Source organism: Salmo salar, unplaced genomic scaffold, assembly GCF_965601325.2.
Source record: "Salmo salar unplaced genomic scaffold, fSalSal1 ptg000257l, whole genome shotgun sequence".
Lineage (NCBI taxonomy): Eukaryota > Metazoa > Chordata > Actinopteri > Salmoniformes > Salmonidae > Salmo > Salmo salar.
This window is the reverse complement of record NW_027675339.1, coordinates 1522604-1538660: the sequence shown is the minus strand read 5'-3', so window position 1 is coordinate 1538660 and position 16057 is coordinate 1522604. Positions and strand designations below refer to the sequence as shown.

General features: G+C 41.5%; 1 protein-coding gene across 1 annotated transcript; it reads right to left on the bottom strand.

Moving 5' to 3' along the window:
- Positions 1-274: 274 nt before the first annotated feature.
- On the bottom strand, positions 275-11828 carry LOC145867228 (stonustoxin subunit beta-like). The gene is made up of 4 exons (XM_082971303.1): positions 11806-11828; positions 2886-3059; positions 2566-2612; positions 275-2168 (listed from the first exon to the last, which is right to left on the bottom strand). Exons 1-4 carry the CDS (start codon positions 11826-11828, stop codon positions 1645-1647), a joined length of 768 nt encoding a protein of 255 aa, XP_082827429.1. The 3' UTR covers positions 275-1644.
- Positions 11829-16057: the final 4229 nt, after the last annotated feature.

Genomic DNA, 16057 nt, shown 5'->3' with positions numbered 1-16057 from the left:
GCTGTTCAGCAAAGTATTACCTAGCTGGCACAGGCACAAAGAAATACAATCCGATTTTAATCCTAACCTCAACCCTAACCACACTGCTAATCCTTCCCTTAAATTAAGACCATAAAACAACATTATTTTCCACAGCCAATTCTGACTTTGCTGCTGACATATCTAGAGGAAATCGCACAGTTCTGCCTCCAGGTCAAGATTCATGACAAACGTCAACATGAGACAGGGAGAAGCAATGTAAAAATCAATAACGAAATTGTTTTCACAATTAACATGGTTTTTCTTGTTTCAAGTATGTTTTATTATGAAAAGTACAATATATCCATGTATACTTGTACAACTATGGAGCGTATGTCCACATATAATTGTACAATTTGTTTTTCCAACATAAAAGACAAGAAATGATCACATTGGTATTTTAACAGTGTTATTGTAAGAGTTTAAATGTTTAAACAGAGGATACATCTAAAACAGGATAAAACAAGTGCAGTATGTTGTGAGAATGTTACTTTAACGTCGACTCATAACGTCACACTATAACTTCATGGGAGTCTTGTGGAAAGACTGCATGTTGTTTTGGGTGGATTGAGTGACGTCTTCATCAACATTTTGCAGAATATTCCGGTAATATTTTCACCTCTTGTCGGCTGCAGACATTCATAAGGAGTTCCAGTAGTTTATTTGCCATTTGCAGGTATTAAAAGTAATACATACGTTGTAATTCCTTGTTGGATCTCTCTCACATACAGGACAGTACATACCAGAGGAGGCTGCTGAGGGGAGGACGGCTCATAATAATGTCTGGAACAGAGTGAATGAAATGGAACACATGGAAACCACGTGTTTGATACCATTCCACTTATTCCACTCCAGCCATTACAAGCCTGTCCTCCCTAAATAAGGTCCCACCAACCTCCTGTGGTACAAACACAAACAGTAAAATATATCATAAAATCACACTGTGTGTGTGTGTGTGTGTGTGTGTCAGAGTGTGTGTCCGGTGTGTGTGTCCACTGTGTGTGTGTGTGTGTGCATGTGTAAGTGTGTGTGTGTGTGTGTGTGTCAGTGTGTGTTTGTGTGTGTCAGTGTGTATGTCAGTGTGTGTGTGTACAGTGTGTGAGTGTGTCCAGTGTGTGAGTGTGTGTGTATCTGTCCAGTTTGTGTGTTTGTGTGTCCTTTGTGGGACCACTTAGTGCTGGAATGAGGTGTCTGTTTGTTCACAATCAGAAATGAAGGTCCAGTGTGTGTGTGTGTCCAGTGTGCGTGTATGTGTCCAGTGTGTGAATGTGTGTGTGTCCAGTGTGTGTCAGTGTGTGTGTGTGTGTGTGTGTGTGTCCAGTGTGTGTGTGTCCAGTGTGTGAATGTGTGTGTGTCCAGTGTGTGTGTGTGTTTCAGTGTGTGTGTGAGTCCATTGTGTGTGAGTCCAGTGTGTGTGTGTCAGTGTGTATGTGTGTCCAGTGTGACTGTGTTCATGTGTGTGTCCTGTGTGTGTGTGTGTGTGTGTGTGTGTGTGTGTGTGTGTGTGTGTGTGTGTGTGTGTGTGTGTGTGTGTGTGTGTGTGTGTGTGTGTGTGTGTGTGTGTGTGTGTGTGCTTGTCCAGTGTGTGTGTGTGTGTGTGTGTGTGTGTGTGTGTCAGGTTATTATTTACAGGGACACTGAGGAGTCACCATAAATCCTAAACCCTGGATAGAGGGGCTCAGTGAATGTGGAGGTGAATGTGATCAGGTGGGTCAGTGTGTCAGAGGAGGCTCTATAGAAGGACAGAGTGCCGTCTGACCAGTCCAGATACACTCCTACTCTGTGGGACCTGGAGGGGCGGATGTCCATGGTATTGTGATTATTATTGTGCCAGGCTCTGTAAATGTAGTCAGAGCAGGTCAGACTCCAGGACTTGTCATTGTGTCCAAGACAACAGTCCTCAACCCTTCCTCTCCTGTTGATTCCTTTATATGTCACTCCTATAACAGCCCCTTCCCCACCCCACTCTACCTCCCAGTAACAACGCCCAGTCAGACCCTTTCTACACAGCACCTGTCCACAGCCCTCAAATCTCTCTGGGTGATCAGGATACGGCTGCTCCTCTCTCCTACCTGTCACCTTTCTGTTCTCCTCAGACAGAGAGAGGAATCTGTTTACTGTGTTTGGGTCCAGTGTGAGATCACAGACATCTGATGGATGAAACCAGACAATATTAGAAATCATCATCATTCACCTTAGAATGTTAACTCACTTTTCACCAATTCATTTAATGTAGATGTTTCTAGGTATCAAAAGGAGAAGTTAAGGTAACTTGAGACTTGTTGAATGATCATATGTTATACTGTATGGTAATATAATACACACTTATTCACATTAATTACACACACACACACACACACACACACACACACAGACACACACACATTGTCAAAGCAACTCTTTGTAAACTTTGGTGTCCCTGATTTCTGCTTCTGTAGAACTACAGCTGATATTTAATATGACCAAGTCAGTAATGTTGGTGGTCTTTGACTTAACTTGAATTAAGACTTATTCTTAGTCATATTCTTCACAGCAGTCAACACTCACATTTTCTAAGCCCAGGTTTCATTCTGTTCTCTCCACCATGTTCCACACTGTAGCGGTAAGCAGAAAAACAGACAGTCATTGAGGGATACACCTGAACACACACACACACACACACACACACACACACACACACACACACACACACACACACACAGACACACACACACACACACACACACACACACACACACACACACACACACACACAAACACAGTGTCAGCATATAACTTTGTCCAAGTGGTGGTCAGAATGTTTGTCTTTACTAGCCTGATAAGTCAAACATGTCTGATATGAACATTGACATAAACCCTCTACATACTTGAGTTTCTCCAGTCTGCAGTGTGGATCCTCCAGTCCAGCAGAGAGCAGTCTGACTCCTGAATCTCCTGGGTGATTGTAGCTCAGGTCCAGCTCTCTCAGGTGTGAGGGGTTTGACCTCAGAGCTGAGACCAGAGAAGCACAGCCTTCCTCTGTGACTAGACAGCCTGACAGCCTGCAAAGAGTCAAATCATATTAAAACCACACTGATATTCTTTGGTGGTGAAAATAGTGGCAATATATTTTTTCAAAATATTTAGATATATCAGTGTCCTGAAACCTTCCATATCTATTCATAAATTAATGTATCATATTATAAATTACAAATTATCAAAGTTTTGCCTGCAGATAGAAGCATGTATAATACAAATATTTGAGTAGACTGACCAGACCAGTTTAAAAGCAGTATCAGTCAAAAGACAGACAGTGAGGTATCAGATTTAGATTGTATTGAGTATACAGTCCACACCATATCTATTTTGACAGTGAAGATAACATTTTAAATGTGGCTCTAAACTCCAACATTTTGGATTTTCAGATCAAATGTTTCATATGAGGTGACAGTATATAATGTCACCTTTTATATGAGGATATTTTCATACATATCTGTTTCACCGTTTAGAAATGAAAGCACTTTATGTATCTAGTCCCCCTATTTAAAGTGACATTGACGCATTTGCAGTTTGTTTTGGTTGTGTTTTGCCAAATAATAAAATGGTGGATGATGACTGGATAATTTTCTGTCTAAGTGAGTAGATAACATGTTTCTAAACACTAAATGAATCCTGATGATAACATGATTAATACAAATCATGAATGAATCATGAATAATAATGAGTGAGAAAGTTACAGAGGCTACAACAAAACATGCTAACCTCTCACCATTACCAATAACAGAGGCTACAACAAAACAAGCTAACCTCTCACCATTACCAATAACAGAGGTTACAACAGAACATGCTAACCTCTCACCATTACCAATAACAGAGGTTACAACAAAACATGCTAACCTCTCACCATTACCAATAACAGAGGCTTCAACAAAACATGCTAACCTCTCAGCATTACCAATAACAGAGACTACAACAAAACAGGCTAACCTCTCACCATCACCAATAACAGAGCCTCATTCCTCATTATTCACGATTAATTCCTGATTATTCATAATCATGGTATCATCCACATGAATGTAGAAGTGTTCAGAAACATCTATTCTTACTGACAATACAAGTGAAGTGACTCCAAAATGACAGGACATTATTCACCATTCTGTTTCTATTAGGAAAAACATCATCCAAAACACAACCAAGACAAACTGCAAATGCATTCAACAAGTTAGTAGAATCACAAGCTTGATATAATCATTGCAGGCATGGAATATTGGACCCAACACTAAACTTTTGACTAAATTAATTTGTCCAAATAATTAAGACTTCTGCAAATGGGAGAACTAAACTCAGCAAAAAAAGAAACGTCTTCTCACTGTCATTTGCGTTTATTTTCAGCAAACTTAACATGTGTAAATACTTGTATGAACATAACAACATTCAACAACTAAGACATAAACTGAACAAGTTCCACAGACATGTGACTAACAGAAATGGAATAATGTTTCCCTGAACAAAGGGGGGGTCAAAATCAAAAGTATCAGTCAGTATCTGGTGTGGCCACCAGCTGCATCAAGAACTGCAGTGCATCTCTTCCTCATGGACTGCACCAGATTTGCTAGTTCTTGATGTGAGATGTTACCCCACTCTTCCACCAAGGCACCTGCAAGTTCCTGGATATTTTTTGGGGGAATGGCCTTAGCCCTCACCCTCCAATCCAACAGGTCCCAGATGTGCTCAATGGGATTGAGATCCGGCCTCTTCACTGGCCATGGCAGAACACTGACATTCCTGTCTTGCAGGAAATCACGCACAGAACGAGCAGTATGGCTGGTGGCATTGTCATGCTGGAGGGTCATGTCAGGATGAGCCTGCAGGAAGGGTACCACATGAGAGAGGAGGATGTTTTCCCTGTAACGCACATCGTTGAGATTGCCTGCAATGACAACAAGCTCAGTCCGGTGATGCTGTAACACATCGCCCCAGACCATGACGGACCCTCCACCTCCAAATCAATCCCGCTCCAGAGTACAGGCCTCGGTGTAACGCTCATTCCTTCGTCGATAAACGCGAATCCGACCATCACCCCTGGTGAGACAAAACCTCGACTCGTCAGTGAAGAGCACTTTTTGCCAGTCCTGTCTGGTCCAGCGACGGTGGGTTTGTGCCCATAGGCGACGTTGTTGCTGGTGATGTCTGGTGAGGACCTGCCTTACATCAGGTCTACAAGCCCTCAGTCCAGCCTATCTCAGCCTGTTGCGGACAGTCTGAGCACTGATGGAGGGATTGTGCATTCCTGGTGTAACTTGTGCAGTTGTTGCCATCCTGTACCTGTCCCGCAGGTGTGATGTTTGGATGTACCGATCCTGCGTAGGTGTTGTTACACATGGTCTGCCACTGCGAGGACGATCAGCTGTCCGTCCTGTCTCCTTGTAGCGTTATCTTAGGTGTCTCATAGTACGGACATTGCAATGTATTGCCCTGGCCACATCTGCAGTCCTTGTGCCTCCTTGCAGCATGGCTAAGGCATGTTCACGCAGATGAGCAGGGACCTTTCTTTCTTTTGGTGTTTTTCAGAGTCAGTAGAAAGGCCTCTTTCGTGTCCTAAGTTTTCATAACTGTGACCTTAATTGCCTACCGTGTGTAAGCTGTTAGTGTCTTAACGACCGTTCCACAGGTGCATGTTCATTCATTGTTTATGCTTCATTGAACAAGCATGGGAAACAGTGTTTAAACCCTTTACAATGAAGATCTGTGAAGTCATTTGGGTTTTTACAAATTATCTTTGAAAGACAGGGTCCTGAAAAAGGGATGTTTTTTTTTTTGCTGAGTTTAGATGCATAAAGTGCTTTCATATCTAAACGGTAAAAAATACAGTCTTGGCCAAAAGCTTTGAGAATGACACAAATATAAATTTTCACAAAGTCTGCTGCCTCAGTTTGTATGATGGCAATTTGCGTATACTCCAGAATGTTATGAAGAGTGATCAGATGAATTGCAAATAATTGCCAAGTCCCTCTTTGCCATGCAAATGAACTGAATCCCCCAAAAAACATTTCCACTGCATTTCAGCCCTGCCACAAAAGGACCAGCTGACATCATGTCAGTGATTCTCTCGGTAACACAGGTGTGAGTGTTGACGAGGACAAGGCTGGAGATCACTCTGTCATGCTGATTGAGTTCGAATAACAGACTGGAAGCTTCAAAAGGAGGGTGGTGCTTGGAATCATTGTTCTTCCTCTGTCAAACATGGTGACCTGCAAGGAAACACGTGTCGTCATCATTGCTTTGCACAAAAAGGGCTTCACAGGCAAGGATATTGCTGCCAGTAAGATTGCACCTAAATCAACCATTTACCGGATCATCAAGAACTTCAAGGAGAGCGGTTCAATTGTTGTGAAGAAGGCTTCAGGGCGCCCAAGAAAGTCCAGCAAACGCCAGAACCGTCTCCTAAAGTTTATTCAGCTGCGGGATCGGGGCACCACCAGTACAGAGCTTGCTCAAGAATGGCAGCAGGCAGGTGTGAGTGCATCTGCACGCACAGTGAGGCGAAGACTTTCGGAGGATGGCCTGGTGTCAAGAAGGGCAGCAAAGAAGCCACTTCTCTCCAGGAAAAACATCAGGGACAGACTGAAATTCTGCAAAAGGTACAGGGATTGGACTGCTGAGGACTGGGGTAAAGTCATTTTCTCTGATGAATCCCCTTTCCGATTGTTTGGGGCATCCGGAAAAAAGCTTGTCCGGAGAAGACAAGGTGAGCGCTACCATCAGTCCTGTGTCATGCCAACAGTAAAGCATCCTGAGACCATTCATGTGTGGGGTTGCTTCTCAGCCAAGGGACTGGGCTCACTAACAATTTTGCCTATGAACACAGCCATGAATAAAGAATGGTACCAACACATCCTCCGAGAGCAACTTCTCCCAACCATCCAGGAACAGTTTGGTGACGAACAATGCCTTTTCCAGCCTGATGGAGCACCTTGCCATAAGGCAAAAGTGATAACTAAGTGGCTCTGGGAACAAAATATCGATATTTTGGGTCCATGGCCAGGAAACTCCCCAGACCTTAACCTCTTGGGGCTAGGTGGGACGCTAGCGTGCCACCCGTGGTGCACTCCATCAACAGCAGGTGCATTTCAAGAGCTGCAAATTTGAATCCAAATAAATGTCAAAATTCAAATTTTTCAAAAATACAACTATGTTACACCATTTGAAAGATAAACATCTCCTTAATCTAACCACGTTTTACGATTTCAAAAAGGTTTTACGGCGAAAGCATAAATTTAGAGTATGTTAGGACAGTACATTTACAAGAGTTGTGTGTAATGTTTTGTCAAGTCAAAGACAGGGTCACCAAAACCATAAAACCAGCTAAAATGATACACTAACCTTTTACAATCTCCATCAGATGACACTCCTAGGACATTATGTTAGACAATGCATGCATTTTTAGTTCTATCAAGTTGATATTTATATCCAAAAACAGCGTTTTACTATGGCATTGATGTTGAGGAAATCGTTTCCCTCCAATAACCGGCAGTCAAGTCAGCGTCACAAATTAAATAATTAAAATTAGAAAACATTGGTAAAATATTATATTGTCATTTAAAGAATTATAGATTTACATCTTTTGAACGCAATCAACTTGCCAGATTTAAAAATAACCTTACTGGGAAATCACACTTTGCAATAATCTGAGCACTGTGCCCAGAAAAATACGCGTTGCGATACAGACTAGACGTCATGTTGGGGAGATCTAAAATCGAAAATACTATGTAAATAATCCATTACCTTTGATTCTCTTCATCAGATGTCACTTCCAGGTATCACAGGTCCATAACGAATGTAGTTTTGTTCAAAAAAGCTCATCATTTATGTCCAAAAATCTCCGTCTCGTTAGCACATGATGTAAGCCAGCCGGACTTCTCGTCATGAACGAGGGGAAAAAATATATTTCCGTTCGTTCAAACATGTCAAACGTTGTATAGCATAAATCATTAGGGCCTTTTTTAACCAGAACATGAATAATATTCAAGGTGGACGAATGCATAGTCTTTTATAACGTATTGGAACGAGGGTACCCAACATGAAGTAGCGCGCCAGGTGTCTAATGGGACATCACCGTTCCATGGCTCTTGTTCGGTCAGATCTCCCTCCAGAAGACTCAAAACACTTTGTAAAGGCTGGTGACATCTAGTGGAAGCAATAGGAAGTGCCAAAATATTCCTAAACCCCTGTGTTTTTCAATGGGATAGGTTTAAAGTCAATACAACACATCAGGTATCCACTTCCTGTCAGAAAATGTCTCAGGGTTTTGCCTGCCAAATGAGTTCTGTTATACTCACAGACACCATTCAAACAGTTTTGGAAACTTTAGAGTGTTTTCTATCCATATATAATAAGTATATGCATATTCTAGTTACTGGGTAGGATTAGTAACCAGATTAAATCGGGTACATTTTTTTTATCCAGACGTGCAAATGCTGCCCCCTAGACCCAACAGGTTAATCCCATTGAGAACTTGTGGTCAATCCTCAAGAGGCAGGTGGAGAAACAAAAACCCACAAATTCCGACAAACTCCAAGCATTGATTATGCAAGAATGGGCTGCCATCAGTCAGGATGTGGCCCAAAGTTAATTGACAGCATGCCAGGGAGGATTGCAGAGGTCTTGAAAAAGAATGGTCAACACTGCAAATATTGACTCATTGCTTCAACTTCATGTGATTGTCAATAAAAGCCTTTGACACTTATGAAATGCTTCTAATTATACTTCAGTATTCCATAGTAACATCTGACAAAAATATCTAAAGACACTGAAGCAGCAGACTTTGTGAAAATTAATATTTGTGTCATTCTCAAAACCTTTGGCCACTACTGTCTATGTATGAATACCTTTAAATAAAAGGTGACATTCTGTACTGTCACCTAATATGAAACATTCTATCTCAAATGCAAAATGCTGGAGCATAGCACCACATTTAAAACTGTAAGCTTCACTGTCCAAACACATATGGTGTGGACTATGTGTGTCTGGTAAACACATGTGGATCTGGTGAACAGTTATCACTTGTTGACCAACTACAGGAATACTGACCTCAGAGTCTCCAGTCTGCAGTGTGGATCCACAAGTCCAGCAGAGAGCAACTCCACTCCTGAATCCTTCAGGTCATTGTTACTCAGGTCCAGCTCTCTCAGGTGTGAGGGGTTTGAACTGAGAACTGAGGCCAACACTTTACAGGATGTGTCTATGAGTTTACAGCCAGTGAGTCTGCCAACACAGATGAAATACAATGACAGACAGGTTGTATTAAAATGATACGCTTAGCTTTCTCTGTTTACGCTGTTACCCGTGCACAAATAATGTGTTGGGTTTGACCACAGAGCTGAGACCAGAGGAGCACAGCCTTCCTCTGTGACTCCACAGCCTGACAGCCTGAAAAAGAGATCATCATGACTTCACAAACACACTGTCAATTTAACACCAGTAGTGTAGAAGGACAACGGTAGATGCATTTGGTTCATATTCCCAAACAACATATAGATTCATCTTCCATCTCCTCGAATTGTATGATCATATTGTAATACTAGATTGAATATCTGATTCAATATGTTATTCAATATAATATTATATACATATTATAATACATATTTTTCTCTAAACATAATATTTCTTCCTGATGATTACATCTTATATGTCATTCTATTTACTCACAGAACAGCTCTGGAGGCTTTGACCACTGGCAGCAGCCTCAGAAGACCTTCCTCTGATCTGGAGTATTTCTTCAGGTCAAACACATCCAGCTCCTTTTCTGAAGTCAGCAACACAAAGACCAGAGCTGACCACTGTGCAGGTGACAGGTTGGGTTCTGAGAGACTTCCTGAGCTCAGGAAGCTTTGGATCTCCTCCACTAGAGAATGGTCATTCAGTTCATTCAGACAGTGGAACAGATTGATGCACCTCTCTGGAGAGGGATTCTCCCTGATCTTCTCCTTGATGTACTTGACTATATTTTCATGGGTCTGTGAGCTGCTTCTTGTCTTTGTCAGTAGACCTTGTAAGTGCTTCTGATTGGACTCCAGTGAGAGGCCCAGAAGGAAGCGGAGGAACAGGTCCAGGTTTCCTGTCTCACTTTGTAAGGCTTTATCCACAGCACTCTTGTAGAAAGAAACTTCAGGCTTGTCTTTTGTTTTCAGTTTGTCCATTAGATTCTCATTGTTGTTGATGAATGAGAGGAACACATACACAGCAGCCAGAAACTCCTGAATGCTCAGATGAACAAAGCAGTACACCTTGTCCTGGTACAGCCCACATTCCTCTTTAAAGAGCTGTGTGCACAATCCTGAGTACACTGAGGCTTCAATGACATCAATGCCAGCCTCTTTCAGGTCTTCTTCATAGAAAATCAGATTGCCCTTCACTAGTTGTTGAAAAGCCAGTTTTCCCAGTGACAGAATGCTCTCGTTATTCAAGTGTGGACCTGTCTCTTCTTTCCCAAGATACTTTTCATTCTTCTGTTTGGTATGAAACACCACAAGGTGTGTGTACATCTCAGTCAGAGTCTTGGGCATCTCTTCTGTCTTATGTTTCAGCATGTGTTCGAGGACTGTTGCAGAAATCCAACAGAAGACTGGAATGTGGCACATGATGTGGAGGCTCCTTGATGTCTTTACATGTGAGATGATTCTGTTGGCCAGGTCCTCATCACTGAATCTCTTCCTGAAGTACTCCTCCTTCTGTGGGTCATTGAACCCTCGTACCTCTGTCACCTGGTCAACACACCCTGAAGGGATCTTATTGGCTGCTGCAGGTCGGGTAGTTATCCAGAGGAGAGCAGAGGGAAGCAGGTTTCCCTTGATGAGATTTGTCAGCAGAACATCCACTGAGGTTGACTCTGTGACGTCACAACAGATCTTGTTCTTCTGGAAGTCTAGGGGCAGTCGGCACTCATCCAGACCATCAAAGATGAACAGAACTTTGTACTTGTCGTAGTTGGAGATTCTTGATTGTTTGGTTTCCATTGAGAAGTGATAGAGAAGTTCAATCAAAGTGTTTTTGTCCCCTTTCATCAAATTCAGCTCCCGAAAAGGGAATGAAAACACAAATTGAACATCCTGATTTGCTTTTCCTTCAGCCCAGTCCAGAATGAACTTCTGCACAGAGACTGTTTTTCCAATGCCAGCGACTCCCTTTGTCAGCACAGTTCTGATACGTTTGTCTTGTCCAGTTAAGGGTTTGAAGATGTCGTTACATTTGATTGCAGTCTCTGGTCTTGCTTGTTTCCTGGTTGTTGTCTCAATCTGTCTCAGCTCATGTTCATTATTGACCTCTCCTGTTCCACCCTCTGTGATGTAGAGCTCTGTGTAGATCTTATTGAGAAGTGTCGGGTTTCCTTGTTTAGCGATCCCCTCAAATACACATTGAAACTTCTTCTTTAGATTAGATTTGAGTTCACGTTGGCAAATCACAGCAAGCTCATCTGAATGAAGAAATAGCACAGAGGATATTAATATTACGTCTGTTTTAATGCCTACAGTATTGTAGGACTGTTATAACATTTTAAATTATAATCTTTTATTCTCTTAACCTGTTAGGGCTAGGGGGCAGTATTGACACGGCTGGATAAAAAACGTACCCGATTTAATCTGGTTACTACTCCTGCCCAGTAACTAGAATATGCATATAATTATTGGCTTTGGATAGAAAACACCCTAAAGTTTCTAAAACTGTTTGAATGGTGTCTGTGAGTATAACAGAACTCAAATGGCAGGTCAAAACCTGAGAAGATTCTGTACAGGAAGTACCCTGTCTGACCATTTCTTGAACTTCTTTACCATCTCTATCAATTTCAAAGGATCTCTGCTATAACGTGACACTTCCTACGTCTCACATGGTCTCTCAGAAGGCGGCAAAAAGCTGAATCGTGGCTTTGCAGGCTCTGGCTGAAACAAAGTAGCGCATTTGGGTAGTGGCTGGTTACAGTACTGTGAGACTCAGGCTCGTGCCCGCGTCGACCGAAAGCTTTCTTTTCCTTTGTCTGTTTACCTAAAAGGATATTCCCGGTCGGAATATTATCGCTTTTTTACGAGAAAAATGGCAAAAAAATGGATTTTAAACAGCGGTTGACATGCTTCGAAGTACGGTAATGGAATATTTAGATTTTTTTTGTCACGAATTGCGCCATGCGCACGACCCTTATTTGCCATTCGGATAGTGTCTGGAACGCACGAACAAAACGCCGCTATTCGGATATAACGATGGATTATTCTGGACCAAACCAACATTTGTTATTGAAGTAGCAGTCCTGGGAGTGCATTCTGACGAAGACAACAAAAGGTAATCAAACTTTTATAATAGTAAATCTGATTTTGGTGAAGGCTAAACTTGCTGGGTGTCTAAATAGCTAGCCCGTGATGGCTGGGCTATGTACTTAGAATATTGCAAAATGTGCTTTCACCAAAAAGCTATTTTAAAATCGGACATATCGAGTGCATAGAGGAGTTCTGTATCTATAATTCTTAAAATAATTGTTATGCTTTTTGTGAACGTTTATCGTGAGTAATTTAGTAAATTCCATTACTGTACTTCGACGCATGTCAACCGCTGTTTAAAATCCATTTTTATGCCATTTTTCTCGTAAAAAAGCGATAATATTCCGACCGGGAATATCCTTTTAGGTAAACAGACAAAGGAAAAGAAAGCTTTCGGTCGACGCGGGCACGAGCCTGAGTCTCACAGTACTGTAACCAGCCACTACCCAAACGCGCTACTTTTTTTCAGCCAGAGCCTGCAAAGCCACGATTCAGCATTTTGCCGCCTTCTGAGAGCCTATGGCAGCCGTGGGAAGTGTCACGTTATAGCTAAGATCCTCACTCTTCAATAAACAGAGACAAGAAGAACGACACCTTGTCAGACAGGCCACTTCCTGCATGAAATCTTCTCAGGTTTTTGCCTGCCATATGAGTTATGTTATACTCACAGACACCATTCAAACAGTTTTAGAAACTTTAGGGTATTTTCTATCCAAAGCCAATAATTATATGCATATTCTAGTTACTGGGCAGGAGTAGTAACCAGATTAAATCGGGTACGTTTTTTATCCAGCCGTGTCAATACTGCCCCCTAGCGCTAACAGGTTAAACCAGAAGATAATCGGCCTATACTATAATATAATATAATATAATATATAATGTTATAATATAGGAAAGTTATATTAGGAAAATTATAACTTTGTAACCTGAATATTTTCCTTGGTGCCCCGATCTCCTAGTTAATTACAGTTAAAAGATTAATCAGTTTAATCGCGTGATAATAATTACAGGGAGTTATTTTGATAAACATGTCTTCAAGTTAATGGTGCCCAAATACACGACAGTATACATGTGTAAATGTTTTCATAATGCATTACAGACTGGTGTGACTGATTATATTATTATTGGTATTATTGGTGGTATTATTAATGTTGTCTCTCTCTCTCTGTCTCTCTCTCTAAATTAATCAACACAACACATCCCTGCTGCTACTTGATGAGGTCACTAGGTGTTGTGTTAAGGCTGCTACAATATCATTGAGTTACACAGCTACTTTAGCTGTACTTTAGCTACAGCTTTTAAATGTTATAAAACTGCATTCAACATGAGGCAGAAAGCTCTTACATTTCTCCAGTGTGTCAGCAAGCTCCTTCTGGTTCATTTTCCTCAGGACGTGCAGTGTGATCTTCAGAGCACCCTCTCTGGCACTGCTCTCCTGCTTCTCATCTTCAGCATCCACCACTTTCTCATCCTGCTTCTGACTCTCAAAGCCTTCTGGGAGTTCTGGACTAAGAATCCTCTTGAACATCTTCAGCTCGTTCTTCACAAATGTCATCATTTTCTCTTCAAGCAACTAAAATAAATCAAGTCAATAAGTTAATCAAGAGAAGAAATGCTTTCTCATTAACACATTAATGAATGATTGACAGATCAACTTTACTTGAGGTAAACAAAAACAAATGTTCATAACAGGACCACATACACTGAATATAGAGTCCAGGTCTGTTTGATGACTCTGGGAAGACTGACCACTGAGAATTTCTGACTCTGATCTCTCCTGTTGGTTTCTGTGGACAAAACATGAGATTACATCTCCTCATCCAGGGAGTACACACACACACAAACACACACACACACACACACACACACACACACACACACACACACACACACACGTGGAGGGAACGTTGTGTTTGTTTAATATTGTTTTAGGACTATATATATGGATAAAAGGATTAGCCTATGGATTATGAAAACAACCAAAATAAATGGTAAAATGGGAGAGGAGAAATGACAAGAGACAGTGTTGTTTTACTCACTGACCATGACCCATGAGTTCTTCTTACCTTTGTTCAGTAGAAAAGTCTCCCTCTCTAAAGTTTGGAGGAGGACTCATAGACCGGTCACTCTCACAGCTGGGTACAGGGGAGGCTGGTCTCTCCTGCTTGATTGGACTTCAACACAACAGACACAAACATTACATCTCTCATCTACTCTGATCTCAGATGGGAAACATAAGAAGAGTTCCAAAACGCAACATATCACTTTACAGAAATGTTGGTAAATTACCTTTTATTGTTTAAAACAATTCTGAAAGAGATTGGTGTGTTTTTCACTAATCATATCATGGGATTGTTCAATAACAGACTTGTATTTGTTTAAATCTATTACTTGATGGTTTCATTTCAGAGAGACAAATAATCATGATTTTTTGCTAAATGCTATATATTTGCCTTACTCTCAAATGTGACCGAATGGCTCAATTCTGTCTTATGTAGCAACATTTGAAATGGTGTTATTTACATTGGATTAAAATAGAAACTCAGAGGTAGAAAATTGTATTTTTTTTTTATTTCACCTTTATTTAACCAGGTAGGCCAGTTGAGAACAAGTTCTCATTTACAACTGCGACCTGGCCAAGATAAAGCAAAGCAGTGCAAAACAAACAACACCACAGAGTTACACATGGAGTAAACAGACATACAGTCAATAACAGAATAGAAAAATATATATACAGTGTGTGCAAATGGCATGAGGAGGTAAGGCAACAAATAGGCCATGATGGCGAAGTAATTACAATTTAGCAAATTAACACTGGAGTGATAGATGAGCAGATGATGATGTGCAAGTAGAAATACTGGTGTGCAAAAGAGCAGCACAGTAAATAAAAACAATATGGGGATGAGGTAGGTAGATTGGATGGGCTATTTACAGATGGGCTGTGTACAGCTGCAGTGATCGGTAAGCTGCTCAGATAGCTGATGCTTAAAGTTAGTGAAGTCTCCAACTTCAGCGATTTTTGCATTTCGTTCCAGTCATTGGAAGCAGAGAACTGGAAGGAAAGGCGGCCAAAAAGGTGTTGGCTTTGGGGATGACCAGTGAGATATACCTGCTGGAGCGCGTGCTACTGTTTGGTGTTGTTATGCTGACCAATGAGCTGAGATAATGCGGAGCTTTACCTAGCAAAGACTTATAGATGATCTGGAGCCAGTGGGCCTGGCGACGAATATGTAGCGAGGGCCAGCCGACGAGAGCATACAGGTCGCAGTGGTGGGTGGTATATGGGGCTTTGTTGACAAAACAGATGGCACTGTGATAGAATGCATCCAGTTTTCTGAGTAGAGTGTTGGAGGCTATTTTGTAAATGACATCGCCAAAGTCGAAGATCAGTAGGATGGTCAGTTTTACAAGGGTATGTTTGGCAGCGTGAGTGAAGGAGGTTTTTTGCGAAATAGGATGCCGATTCTAGATTTAATTTTGGATTGGAGATGCTTAATATGAGTCTGGAAGGAGAGTTTACAGTCTAACCAGACACCTAGGTATTTGTAGTTGTCCACATATTCTAATTCAGAACCGTCCAGAGTAGTGACGCTAAGCCGGTGGGCGGGTGCGAGCAGAGATCGGTTGAAAAGCATGCATTTAGTTTTACTAGCGTTTAAGAGCAGTTGGAGGCCACGGAATGAGTGTTGTATGGCATTGAAGCTCGTTTGGAGATTTGTTAACACAATGTCCAGAGAAGGGCCAGATGTATGCAG

What these genes read in the sequence shown, in the direction of transcription:
- LOC145867228 (XM_082971303.1), bottom strand. Translation starts at nt 11,828, where the DNA reads ATGGTAAAGAAGTTCAAGAAATG. An exon ending in TGCAGACTGGAGAAACTCAA is followed by an intron (nt 2,613 to 2,885) that starts GTATGTAGAGGG and finishes TTACCGCTACAG; the next exon opens with TGTGGAACATGGTGGAGAGA. An exon ending in GAAACCTGGGCTTAGAAAAT is followed by an intron (nt 2,169 to 2,565) that starts GTGAGTGTTGAC and finishes TTCATCCATCAG; the next exon opens with ATGTCTGTGATCTCACACTG.